This window comes from Aspergillus uvarum, assembly GCF_003184745.1.
Source record: "Aspergillus uvarum CBS 121591 unplaced genomic scaffold BO82scaffold_65, whole genome shotgun sequence".
In the NCBI taxonomy this organism is placed as follows: Eukaryota; Fungi; Ascomycota; class Eurotiomycetes; order Eurotiales; family Aspergillaceae; genus Aspergillus; species Aspergillus uvarum.
In genome coordinates this window covers 35,190-47,806 of record NW_020291362.1, presented here as the reverse complement: position 1 = coordinate 47,806, position 12,617 = coordinate 35,190, and the positions used below count along the sequence as shown (strand labels likewise).

At 53.9% G+C, this 12,617-nt stretch overlaps 6 protein-coding genes across 6 annotated transcripts; 5 read left to right on the top strand and 1 right to left on the bottom strand.

The window, feature by feature from the left end:
• Nucleotides 1–231: 231 nt before the first annotated feature.
• BO82DRAFT_405930 (uncharacterized protein) lies at nt 232–601 on the top strand (the record flags this gene model as incomplete). Its single annotated transcript, XM_025639527.1, has 2 exons — nt 232–348; nt 428–601. 2 exons carry the CDS (start codon nt 232–234, stop codon nt 599–601), a joined length of 291 nt encoding a protein of 96 aa, XP_025487866.1.
• On the top strand, nt 294–1,245 carry BO82DRAFT_423235 (uncharacterized protein; the record flags this gene model as incomplete). The annotated part of the gene is made up of 3 exons (XM_025640231.1): nt 294–358; nt 413–824; nt 896–1,245. Coding segments are annotated over exons 2-3 (471 nt in total), but the record flags the coding sequence as incomplete, so codon positions are not given.
• A 900-nt stretch (nt 1,246–2,145) lies between these two features.
• Nucleotides 2,146–4,968, top strand: BO82DRAFT_395205 (beta-glucosidase; the record flags this gene model as incomplete). Its single annotated transcript, XM_025638774.1, has 3 exons — nt 2,146–2,901; nt 2,952–3,203; nt 3,292–4,968. The coding sequence occupies 3 exons, from the start codon at nt 2,146–2,148 to the stop codon at nt 4,870–4,872; spliced, it is 2,589 nt and encodes an 862-aa protein (XP_025487864.1). The 3' UTR covers nt 4,873–4,968.
• Nucleotides 4,969–5,218: 250 nt separating this feature from the next.
• Nucleotides 5,219–6,271, top strand: BO82DRAFT_344367 (class I SAM-dependent methyltransferase). The gene is made up of 2 exons (XM_025633657.1): nt 5,219–5,441; nt 5,503–6,271. The coding sequence occupies exons 1-2, from the start codon at nt 5,249–5,251 to the stop codon at nt 6,255–6,257; spliced, it is 948 nt and encodes a 315-aa protein (XP_025487863.1). The 5' UTR covers nt 5,219–5,248; the 3' UTR covers nt 6,258–6,271.
• Nucleotides 6,272–7,202: 931 nt separating this feature from the next.
• On the top strand, nt 7,203–8,527 carry BO82DRAFT_377822 (sugar isomerase; the record flags this gene model as incomplete). The annotated part of the gene is made up of 2 exons (XM_025637603.1): nt 7,203–7,574; nt 7,637–8,527. The coding sequence occupies 2 exons, from the start codon at nt 7,203–7,205 to the stop codon at nt 8,525–8,527; spliced, it is 1,263 nt and encodes a 420-aa protein (XP_025487862.1).
• Nucleotides 8,528–9,942: 1,415 nt separating this feature from the next.
• BO82DRAFT_293285 (nicotinamide/nicotinic acid mononucleotide adenylyltransferase) lies at nt 9,943–10,945 on the bottom strand (the record flags this gene model as incomplete). Its single annotated transcript, XM_025631789.1, has 3 exons — nt 9,943–10,209; nt 10,289–10,562; nt 10,620–10,945. 3 exons carry the CDS (start codon nt 10,943–10,945, stop codon nt 9,943–9,945), a joined length of 867 nt encoding a protein of 288 aa, XP_025487861.1.
• Nucleotides 10,946–12,617: the final 1,672 nt, after the last annotated feature.

Here is a 12,617-nt window from a genome sequence, read left to right as displayed (position 1 = left end):
ACCTCAAGATGCTTTCATAATCGGATGTCTCTCAGTTACTGACAAAGATGACTTACTGACAGCTTCGATGTGGGCTCGTGGGAAGGGGGCTCATTCACTGTGAACAGTGAGGGGGGTGAGGTTGCTAAAGAATCACTTGCTATAAACAGCAGTTTGTTTACCATAAATTTAGATTATCAACTATCTACCTTTCGTGCCTGGCTGTCAATCATATCTAACTACCTTACCACTATGAGCAGCACATCACGGGTTAAGGCTCCAATGGAGTCCCCCTATGAGGTGATCGATCCCAATGGGGATGTGCTGCTTGTGCTGCAGGAACAGGCAGGCCGGATCTATGCAAGTCTAGTCAAGAATGGTGGGAATTTTGTCCCCCCTCTGCTTCCAACCGCTGACATATCTTTTATTCTAGACGGACTGTCTCTAGACCATTCGGGTACAACATCTGAACGCCAAAGCAGAACCGGTCAACATCCTACTCTGCAACCTTACCGACCTCAACGCCGTTTACATCCTCCTCAACATCCTGCATTGCCGCACTCGTCAAGTGCCCCGTGATTTGGACCTGAACCTCCTTTGCATGGTAGCAGGGTTGGCTTAGCACTACGATTGCCCCGAAGCCGTGGAGGCCTTTGCCAGAACCTGGCTTGAGAATATTCAGGACTGCTTCCCAACATCTTCCTCGCATGATCTACCCCGGTGGATGTTCATTGCATGGGCGTTTCGCCATCATGGCTTGTTTCGCCTGGTTACTGAAATTGCACTGAGGGAATCTACGGAGCCAATAAGGACGAAAGGTCTGGCATTTCCTGCAGGCCTGATAAGTTAATTCGCAATGATTCATAACCCTTCATGCAGGGATGGACAGGCAGGCTAACCTATGCAATTTCGTCAGACCTCATCAACAAGACTCGTCAATTTCGCATCGAAGAGATTCTCATATCTGTGTATGAGTGCATGGAACACCTTCTTGATCATGAGTCGTATTGTTCCGACTGCGATCAGCTGATGGTCAGGACACTCATCTGGCAGTTGAAGCCGCGCAAGCTATTTCCTCCACCACAGGCTCCAGACAAAGGACTTAGTCTGAATGCGGTGCTCAAGACAGTCAATGAGTCGAAAGAGTCCCGGTGCAAGGAATTGGTTCACGGCAGGGTCGGATGCTCAGGGACAAAGTGTTGGCTAATTCCGGAGACGCGGACCTTGCTACGAAGGATCAATGCAGAGATCGTGGGCTTGCGATTGGGAGATTACTTGGTTGACTGACTGGCGGCTACTGGCTTAGTGGTGGTGGTCACTGATTACCGTTGGATGGAGCAAGAATAGCCGGCCGTGCTCGCTGATTGATCCAGGCACGCTGCCTGCGGTTCGTTCCCCTGTCGATCCTCCGCTTTCCCAACCATCGCCTGCCTTCCTCTGTCGGCTATCCGAGATAAGGATCATCATCAAGCGTTGGACTGACTTGGTCACTCTGCAGGTTCGTTGGATCAGAATTCGCTTGTGCCCTTAACAAAGACTGCTTTGTCTCTACACTTTCTGCACACGTTGTTGACAATACGTTCTTCAGCAGTAATCCAATGTATCTCTAGATCACAGCCAGTGTAACCTCATATATTTCCGGGCTGTCATGCATGCGCAGGTTTCATCAGTCTAATTGTCAATTCATCTATTTCTCTCTTGATAAAGGTACATCAGCTGAACGCCCCCGCATTCTGGCCACCACCCAAATAGCCCGTTGATTAGCCACCGGACCTCATCCCTTGTCTGGCGCGGACTGGCGCTATTTTCAGCAACGAGCCCTCATTACCTCGGCCGACTCACGCCGTTCACGAGTGATATGCGTGCAGGTTCCTGCTCGGTGGCCTCGAATCATTTATTTATCCAGCAATGATCGGCTGAATTGCGAGACAACGACAGCGATGCTCTACACCTGATTGGTGTGGGCTGTTGTCCGTCATATGTCATAATGTGTAGAGGCTGCATACGTCCTTCATGGCCATGTCCTTGTGATCGAGGGCCCTCTGACTAGACTTGGGTCTAGAAAGGACCGATAGCTATATCTTCAGCAGGCTGCATAGCTCGTCAACGGGTGTAGTAAGGTTCTCCTCTGTCTGTCCCTGTGTCTCTCGTTCGAAGGCATCGACAATGACCCCCTTCTGGCATTACCTCTCCATCCTAACCCTTCTCCTTCCAGGATACCTTGCGGCCGAGCATCGCCGCCGCGACGATAACGCCGATGCCTACTCACCTCCCTACTACCCAGCCCCTCCTGGAGGCTGGATCTCGGACTGGAGCGCGGCTTACGCCAAAGCTCAAGCCGTGGTGAGCAATATGACTCTTGCTGAGAAAGTGAACCTCACTACCGGCACAGGGATGTACATGGGCCCTTGTGTCGGTCAAACAGGAAGCGCACTGCGCTTTGGCATTCCGAATCTCTGTCTTCAGGACTCGCCTCTTGGCATTCGAAACTCGGATCACAATACCGCGTTCCCTCCTGGGGTGACTGTCGGAGCCACCTGGGATAAGGATCTGATGTATCAGCGTGGTGTGGAGCTGGGGCAGGAAGCTCGCGGGAAGGGTGTGAATGTTCTCCTAGGTCCTGTGGTTGGGCCCATGTTCAGGAAACCCCTTGGTGGACGCGGGTGGGAGGGCTTCGGAGCTGACCCCACGCTGCAGGCGATTGGCGGCGCGTTGACAATCCAGGGCATGCAAAGCACTGGTGCCATCGCTTGCTTGAAGCATTACATCGGCAATGAGCAGGAAATGTATCGTGAGACCTCGGTGCTGACCACGGGTTATTCGTCGAATATTGATGATCGTACTTTGCATGAGCTGTATCTGTGGCCGTTCGCTGAGGGAGTCAGAGCTGGCGTTGGGTCGGTTATGACTGCGTACAATAATGTGAGTTTCGGGATGGGGGTGATACGGGCCTTCTGGGCTGACGACAGCAGGTGAATCGTTCGGCGTGCAGCCAGAACAGCATGCTCATCAACGGCATCCTCAAGGACGAGCTGGGCTTTCAGGGATTCGTCATGACCGACTGGCTGGCTCAGCAGGGGGGCGTTTCGTCTGCTCTAGCCGGGCTTGACATGGCTATGCCTGGCGACGGTGCGATTCCTTTGCTAGGAACTGCCTTCTGGGGATCGGAGCTATCGACTGCAATTCTCAACGGAACAGTACCGCTGGACCGACTGAATGATATGGTATGGTTTCTTAACCTCTGCAACTGGTTTCTTGCTAAGCCCTCTCGAGGTCACTCGGATCGTAGCAACTTGGTATCAAATGGGTCAGGATCAGGATTACCCTCTGCCCAACTTCTCAAGCAACACCCTCGACAAAACGGGTCCTCTCTACCCCGGCGCCTTATTCTCCCCAACAGGAGTTGTCAATCAATTTGTCGACGTGCAAGGCAACCATAATGTCACGGCCCACGCGATTGCTCGGGATGCTATCACTCTCCTCAAAAATGACAACGACACCTTGCCCCTCAAGCGCAATGCTTCTCTCAAAGTGTTTGGGACCGATGCTGGGCCTAACAATTCAGGACTTAACTCCTGCAGTGATATGGGTTGCGACCAAGGCGTTCTGACCATGGGCTGGGGAAGTGGCACCTCACGCCTGCCCTCTCTTGTGACGCCGCAAGAAGCAATTGCCAACGTTTCCACATCGAACACAACCACCTTCTACATTACAGACACCTTCCCTTCCAACCTCCCCACGCCATTGTCATCCGACATTGCTGTTGTCTTCATCAACGCCGACTCCGGAGAGAACTATATCACTGTAGAGTCCAACCCCGGAGACCGCACCAACGCCGGCCTCTACGCATGGCACAACGGCGATGCGCTCGTCCAAGCCGCAGCAGCCAAGTTCTCCACCGTGGTTGTGGTCATCCATACTGTCGGTCCAATTCTCCTCGAGTCGTTCATCGACCTCCCCAGCGTGAAAGCCGTGCTCGTCGCGCATCTCCCCGGCCAAGCCGCCGGCTACTCGCTCACCGACGTCCTCTACGGAGATACCAGCCCCAGCGGCCACCTGCCCTACACCATCCCCGCCTCTGCGTCCGACTATCCATCCTCCACAGACATCATCACCTCGCAACCACTCTTCTCCCAGATCCAGGACTGGTTCGACGAGGGGCTCTACATCGACTACCGGTACTTTCTGAAAGCGAACATTACCCCCCGCTATCCCTTCGGCCACGGCCTGTCGTACACCACCTTCCAATACTCCGCTCCCACACTATCGACCGTGACCGACCTGAGCACCGCCTATCCCGCCGCACGCGCCAGCAAGGCCTCCGTCCCAACGTACCCGACGAACATCCCCGATCCCTCCGAGGTTGCATGGCCGAGCACGCTCGACCGGATCTGGCGGTATCTGTATCCGTACCTCGACGACCCGAAGAGCGTCACGGAGAACTCCACGAGCACCTACGCGTACCCGCCGGGCTACTCCACGATAGCGCACCCGGCCCCGCGCGCCGGGGGCGGGCAGGGCGGCAACCCGGCGCTGTTCGAGACGGCCTTTGAGATCGACGTGACGGTCACGAACACCGGCGGGCGGAGTGGGCGGGCGGTGGCGCAGCTGTATGTACAGTTACCGGGGCAGGCGGTCTTGGGCGTGGATACGCCGCAGAGACAGCTCCGGGCGTTCGCGAAGACCGGGACCCTCGCCCCGGGGGCGAGTGAGATTGTTAAGTTGAGCGTGACGCGGAAGGACCTGAGTGTCTGGGATGTTACGGTGCAGGATTGGAGGGTGCCGGTTGCTGGGGAAGGGGTGGTTTTTTGGGTAGGGGAGAGTGTCGCGGAGGAGGATTTGGAGGTTCGGTGTGCGGTTGGGGGCACTTGCGAGGTTCTTCAGGGGGTATGAGTGTTGTTGATTTTATGGGAACTGGGCCCATTGTTTTTGGGCTGGGAGATGGGATATACGTCTGGGTAGTGTAAGTAATGGCTTAGGAAATTTGCGGTGAAACGAGCTGTCTCAGGGAGTTGGAGAAGTCTCAAGTAGTAAGCGATGCAATGCCTATGAGCATATTTGTAGATAAATGCTCTGCTTCAGCAACATTGCTATCATTCGGGCGTTGATCTAGAAGTTGTGGTGTTTGCCGATAAGAAACGGAAGGCAGCATGATAACGGATGCCTGAGGCATCATGTTATCGTAGAATTCCGCCCCGGGGGGCGGATCTCTCGATCTTCTTCCCTTTCTCCAGCCCGGCTCATAATTACACCACATTAAACCACCATCATGTCGTCCCGATCTCTTTGGCGGAGCTTACAGACTCAGACAACACGGCGATTGGCCGTGCCCGAGACTCCCTACCGGTGTTTCTCCTGCGCACGACAAGCCCAGGCCCAGCCGCCCAAGCCGACCGCCGACGAGGAGCGATTCACGCATTTCGGATTCCAAAATGTCCCCGAATCGCAGAAGGAATCTATGGGTAAGACATACTATCTGCTCATTCATTACGGCCTCGCGTACTAACGATCCCCGTGCGCTAGTGAAAACCGTGTTCAGCTCGGTGGCCTCGTCCTACGATGTGATGAACGACATGATGTCGCTGGGCATCCACCGGCTGTGGAAGGACCACTTCGTGCGGTCGCTGAACCCGGGGTCGGCGCTGCCCTCGCGCGAGCACGACACGACCGGGCGCGGCTGGAACATCTTGGACATCGCGGGCGGCACGGGCGACATCGCGTTCCGGATGCTGGACCACGCGACCAACATCAACCACGACGCGGCGACGCGGGTGACGATCGCGGACATCAACCCGGACATGCTGGCGGAGGGCAAGAAGCGCAGCATCCAGACCCCGTACTACAACACGAACCGCCTCTCTTTCTTGGAGGGCAACGCGCAGAGCCTGCCCTCGATCCCCAGCAACTCGATCGATCTGTACACGGTGGTGTTCGGCATCCGCAACTTCACGGACAAGCAGGCGGCGCTCAACGAGGCCTTCCGCGTGCTCAAGCCCGGCGGCGTCTTCGCGTGCATGGAGTTCAGCAAGGTCGACAACGCGCTGTTCAACGCCGTCTACAAGCAGTGGAGCTTCAGCGCCATTCCCCTCATTGGGCAGCTGGTCGCGGGCGACCGCGAGAGTTACCAGTACCTCGTCGAGAGCATTGAGCAGTTCCCCAGTCAGGAGGAGTTCCGGGGCATGATCCAGAAGGCTGGGTTCTTGATCCCGGGTCGCGGGTTCGAGAATCTTACGGGGGGCATTGCGGCGATTCATAAGGGGATTAAGCCTTTGAATTAGGGGGAGAAATTGTGGTGGTGGTGGTGGTGGTGGTAGGGAATTTTTTTTTTTTTTTTTTTTTTTTTTTTTTTTTTTTTTTGGGGTGGGGGGGGGGGGGGGGGGGGGGGGGGGGGGGGGGGAGGTGGGAAAAATGTAACTGTAACTGTAACTAAACCAAGTAAGATTAACTACTCCCCATATCCGAGTATCGCCAATGTATCATTATTAACATTATTAATAATGTTGAAGGAGGGTGGGATCCGTGCACCAACGACCAAAGATTCTCGGAGAGCAGGCAAGAAGACATCAGCCTCCGCGGTAATGGTGTGATAGCGGGTGAATCGGGGCGCCAGCCGATGGAGGAAATGCCCTCATCGGAGCCATTGACTGGTTGATCGAGGCGGGGGGTGAGAAAAAGATTATCGTTTGTCAAGAAAAGCCCAAGGCAGTTAGTTAGCAGGCAGTAATCTCCGACTCTCCGATAGATCCTAGCCGGGTTGTTATCTACGCTGAGTACGCATACAAAGTACGAGTAAGTACTGTATTTCCTTAGTAGATCCAAACATCCAGAATCCATATAGGCTTCTTCCTTCCCGTTCCGTTTCTCTTTCGCCCCTCCGCATTTTTCTCTTCCTCTCCTTCTTCTTCTTCTTCTTCTTCTTCCTCTCCTCCCCTCCCCTCCCCTCCCTTCGGGTCTCTTTCTCTTCTCCCCCCCCACCCCCCACCTTCGATTCCGAATTCCCCTCTTTTCTTCTTTCCCGGCTTCTGTCCGGGTTCTCGGTCTTGTCCCAGGCTTCTTCCTGGGAGAGGACGCGGCCTTCCCTCACTCCCGAACCTTAAACCTCTTTACTTAGTATCTTCGAGAGAAATGGTACGGCAATGATGGGGCATCTCATCAAGCAGCAGTTCCCCCCCATCCCGCTCTCTCCCCCCGCCGCCGCCGCCGCCATGCCCCTCTCCCACTCAATGCCTTCCGCCACCAACGATGACTTCCTGTCCATGACTCCCCCGGACACCTCAGATATTGCTCTTGCTGCCTCTAAGGTGACCTCCAGTGCTGTATCTGATGCCATCCAGGTGATCTCCACCGAACGGGCAGCCTTGGCGCACTTGGAGCACATTTATCAGACCGATGCTCTCGCCCAGGAACACCTTGCGCGCGCAGTCACTCGGATTGCGCGCACCATCAAACATGGCGGGAAGCTGGTCTGCTGCGGGGTGGGCAAGAGTGGTAAAATCGCCCAAAAGCTGGAGGCCACGATGAACAGTCTCGGAATTTACAGTGCTTTTTTACATCCGACGGAAGCCCTACATGGCGACCTTGGCATGATTCGACCGGTAAGACATGATGAAAACTCCCCACATGATACCTGGATTGCTAACTTTGAGTCGTGTCTCAGCATGATACCCTTTTGTTGATTTCCTTTTCCGGGCGTACACCCGAACTTCTACTTCTGCTCCCTCATATTCCGTCTACAGTGCCAGTGATTGCCATCACCTCGCACATGCACCCTTCCACCTGCCCTCTTTTGTCCTTCCAACCCTCGGACATGGGGATACTCCTACCCGCCCCAATCCACGAGGACGAGGAGTCTTCCATTGGTGTGAGTGCCCCAACATCGTCCACCACGGTGGCCTTGTCGCTGGGAGATGCTCTGGCTATCGCCACGGCTCGACGACTGCATACCGCTCCGGGGCGGGGTCCGGCCGAGGTCTTCAAGGGTTACCACCCGGGCGGTGCAATTGGCGCTGCCTCGATGGTTTTGACCCCGATGAGCATGTCCTCCGCCTCAAGCACATCTACTCCGTCCGATTATATCCCAACGCAGGACTCCATCATATCGTTCCCCAAGGTGGACCGCAAAGGAAGCCAACAACCACGCGTTGCGGATGTGTCGACTGCCCTCGACCAGATCCCGAAGGTCTCTGCATCGGGCAAGATCCGTCTCTTGGATATCCTGCTTACAGCGATCCAACATCCCCATGCGAAATCATGGGTCTTCTTGTCCCCGTCGGAGATCATCCCTCCGCGACACCTTCGTTTCCTTTCTCAGAGCAACTATGTGGATATGCATGTGTCCTCGTTCGTCGATCTAGGCCTTCCCTTTAGCGTATCCCGCAAAGACTGGCTTCAGATTCCCAGCTCGAGCACCATAGATGACGCCCGTCGGCTGGTGTCTGAGGCCAATGCCGCCGCCAGTACGACTGTGGTGGTGCTCGCAGTCATGCACGATAACGAGTGCTTGGGCGTGATCGAGGCCGAGGATCTGTGGAATGATTGTGATGACTAGCTCTTCTCCTTGCCTTCGGGCCCGCAAGGTCCTCATGCCAGGGCCAAAATATGGCGACGATGTATACGACTGATATTTTTGAGCATTCATGGATTTGACATATTCTTGGATCTCCTTTTTTTCTCCCTTTGGCTGATCTTTTTCAACCTCTACTCTCCTCGCTTCTCGCAAGTTGTTTTCTTTTCCCGTGGTTTTACCATTCCCTGAACTCCATCCACAATTGTTGGTCTTTTTTCATTATTCAGCTTCTTGTCAATATGTTTCTCGCATGCATACAAGACGTCTACAGGTACTTCAGACAGGCGGGTCGATACCTGCATCTTTTCGCATAAAGGAAGCCTGGTTCACTTCAGTTGGGACCTGTTTTGGTGATATACATACTAGACCCCGTCTTTAGCGTGGCTTCTTCGCTTGCTTCTTCTTATCTCACATTATCATTATACCCAAGGGGGGGGGGTTTGGATATCCTAAATTCCCCCAACGATACTTTTCTTCATTCGAAAATCTCCTTGCATATATTTCCCTATAACATTTATTATATATAATGCATAACCACTTCGATGCTCGCCAAGAATCAATCAATAGCTTTGGTACCTTTTTTCTTTGCTCAGCATCTTAACCAGGAAGAGGTGAGGACTACAGCATCGGAATGCTTTGAATGAAAAATACCAAGAAAAGAGGAGGGAGGGGGGAAGATTGAAGGTATTAAGTGGAAATCTATGATATGTATGGTATCTTTGAAAACAAAAAAGGGGGGCGGGACAAGAAACACAACGCATTAATCGTAACAGTGCATAAGACGCCTTTGCAAGACATGAAAGAGACCAATTCCGAAACGTGTCATGAGAGAATCAACCAGGGAGAAGGGACAGTTGACTTGGGGGACTTCTTTGCAACCGAGTGAGGATCTCATTCCCAGCGGGGAGAAGGAGTGGATGAGTGGATGCTATACATGCGGAGCAATGACCCGAGAGGGACTGTACAGTGGTGGTCACGGCGTTTCCCTCCCTCTTTGCCGGGGTGAGCGGCAGAACGTGGCCGGATTCTTGAAGGTTGGATCAGAAGAAGTCAAGGGAAACATGCGGGGAATATAGCAGGTGGCAGTATGAGCGGACGCAATGAGCACACCACCGAGGTATCCTGGATCGTGTTGCGAGAAGGGTGAGAGGATGGAGGCTGCGAGGAGAAAACCCGTTCTGCTGGAAAGGAAAGGAAAACCCCCTTGTCTGAAGTCCCATATTGCGAAGCGCTCCCCGATATCAATTCCCGCGACCCCACCCTCTTCTAGTGTTCTTGTGTACCCTTGCAGCGGATAATAGGATGGGGAAAGGTGGGAGAACACTAAAGTTAACTGAATCCCTCTCGGGAGGAAGGGGGGGGCAAGGGCGCGCGGGGAGGGAAGAACAAGGTTTCTATCAACCCGACGAACCCGGCTCCTGCCGGCCCTTCCCCTTGTCGGCGGTCCCATCATCTTTGTAAAGATTGTGCTGTTCGATATAATGAATGACGGGGACGGGGATCAGGTAGCGGACGCTCATGTCACGGCGCAGGAAGAGGCGAATCTTGGTGCTGCTGACGTCATTTTGGATGAGTTGCTGGATGACATGGATGTTCTTCTTCCAGGTCTGGAGGGCGGCGAGCGCTTCGTCGATATCGGTTCCGCTGCGTTCGACGATGAAGGTCTGTTTTGCTGCGTTAACTTAGGCCGTTCTTTTAAGATTTGGTTTCCCGGGGGGGGTGGGGGAGGGAGTGAGAGCGTACGCCGTATTTTCCGAGGATGTGATCGAGATCCTTCTCGCTCCACACCCCAGGGGTGGACATGGTATGCACCAGATCTGCGCCGGCCAGCAGAGCGATCTGGATGGGCTTGCGCGTGCCATTTCCGGCCTCGATCCCTTCGCGGACGGTGTTGATCTCGTGGTCGAAGTGGTCCAGAACCACGGCGGTGGGCTGGTATTCCTTCTGCATGGGTTCCCAGGTGTCGACCATGAGCCAGTCGGAGGTCTGGTCGACGGCTAGTTGGCACATCGCCACACTTTTTGTGGTGGTGTTAGTGTTTTTCTTCCTCTAGGGACAGAAGATGGGAACCTACCGATGCTCGGCGTTCGCCAATCCGGCCTTGCGATAGGCATCCGACACGGGCGATAGATACCCGCCCACGATCTCGAAGTCGGTGCTGAACTTGACGTAGTCGGCCGCCATCTCGAACATGCGCAGGTGCAGGTAGGTGATCGGCGAGAAGGAGCCACAGGCGACCAGCAGCAATGGGGTCTTCTCCGGGTCGTCCATTCGGCGCTTCAGGCGGTGTTCGGGGAACGTGTAGTCTTGCATTGGGGCCGGGGGTAGCGGGGAAGGGGTGCGCAGGACATCGTCCCCTACTCCGGGCGTATTGTTGTTGTTGTTGATGGAATCGGTCATTGTGGTTGAGGTTATTATGGGTGAAGTTGGTAGGGCTGGCTGGGCTCTCTGGATGAGAGCGGGTTGATGGTGGGGGTGTGATCGAATGGTGGTATGGGTGTTCTGTGTTCTGGGATGGGTTCTTATTATAGGGGATTTATGCTGGATGGCTGGGCAAGTTGGTAAGTGAGTGAGTGAGTCAGGTAGTGAACAGAGAGAGGGTAAGATGGAGAGAGAAAGAGCAAGATGGCCGGTGAAGTGAAGAGGAGTGGAATGGATGGAGGATGAATGCGGGCGGCGCAAAGAAGGGCGGTTTAGTCAGCGTGGGGAGGGCGGCGGGCGGGGAAAAAAGAAACCAAAGCACACGGCAAAAAGAAAAAAAAACGACCAAGATGGACGCTCGGTGTGTCGAACACTGTAAACCTACTCCAACCTAGTGGTGATGAGGTGATTCTCTCTCCTAACCGGGGAGATCTTGCCGCCTAAGGCTGATTCCCTTCATAAGAATAATAAACATTATTTTCAGTGGATCATACCCTGGTGTTTACTTTCACATCCCATTGAGGCTCTTTTCTAATCGATCTTATTACTGAGTATACAAAGGGAGACAAAGTATGGCTTCTTGTTGCCTGCCTCCACCTGCCTCCAAGCTGGTCGCATGGGCAGCCTCGGACTTTAGGCCTAATTTCTAGGCAACGACTTAGGAAGCGAGCGACTCCTTCTCCGAATGAGGACATTCTTTCCCCGACTGGACTAGATCTTCTTAGTCTTATGGAGAATGAACTGAACCACCGCTGAGGGGAAACTCCCCCACTCGGTTTCTCCGGGGGGGACACTACTTACTGTATGTCAACACAACCACAAACCCATGAAACTACCATCGCATGCTTCGATCTTCAAGATTCAGTCATGGTCGAGTCTCAACCTCATTTTTGAATTCAACTCAACCCCACTGCCCGCGGTATGATGGCCATGGTTATGTCTCGCCCTTTGGTCTTGTCGCTCAAACCGAGCAAGGCCTTGCTGTCCCAACATCCCCGCTCAGCCAGTTTGTAACAGTCTGTAAGGGATTGGGATATCAGCAACAAGCCACATTGAGAACTGTGGCGGTTGCCGCCATTCCCTTCCATGCAAGACTGAGTTTCGGTAGAGAGAAGAAGAATGAATCCACATATAACCTGGGCCAATGCGGGTGATAAGGACCCCGCGCGTTGATGCAGTCATCCGCATGGCCCTCGCCCCTTGCGCTCTTCTGCACTTCTGCATCTCGATGAGAATTGCCGATGCCACCATTGCATGCTGGGGCTACGTGGTCCTAGTTGAACAGTGGTGAAGGGAAGTGGTGAGTACCAGGTTGTCTGTCCATGTTCTCAGGCACAGACCCGAGTGCTCCCATACCTCGGTCCGTAGTGACTACAAGCTCGATATCCATTCAGTAAAGCACGGAAGAACTGCAAAGGTCGCCCGCAGATAAGCAGAAGCTCCGGCGCATTCTTCATGACGTTACTTTTTGCATTGAAACCCACGATCAGATCCACGATCAGTCCTGAGTCGCACTGATTTTGTGAGAATTAGCCTTGTTAGTAATCAGACTCGGCTGGAACTTCAGGTGCCGAGTATACGAACAATGGATAGGTAAGGGAGAGAGCCAGCAACAAAGCTCATTCATCATGCAAACTACCCAGGTTATGTG

What these genes read in the sequence shown, in the direction of transcription:
- BO82DRAFT_344367 (XM_025633657.1), top strand. Translation starts at nt 5,249, where the DNA reads ATGTCGTCCCGATCTCTTTGGCGGAGCTTACAGACTCAGACAACACGG. An exon ending in ATCGCAGAAGGAATCTATGG is followed by an intron (nt 5,442 to 5,502) that starts GTAAGACATACT and finishes CCCGTGCGCTAG; the next exon opens with TGAAAACCGTGTTCAGCTCG.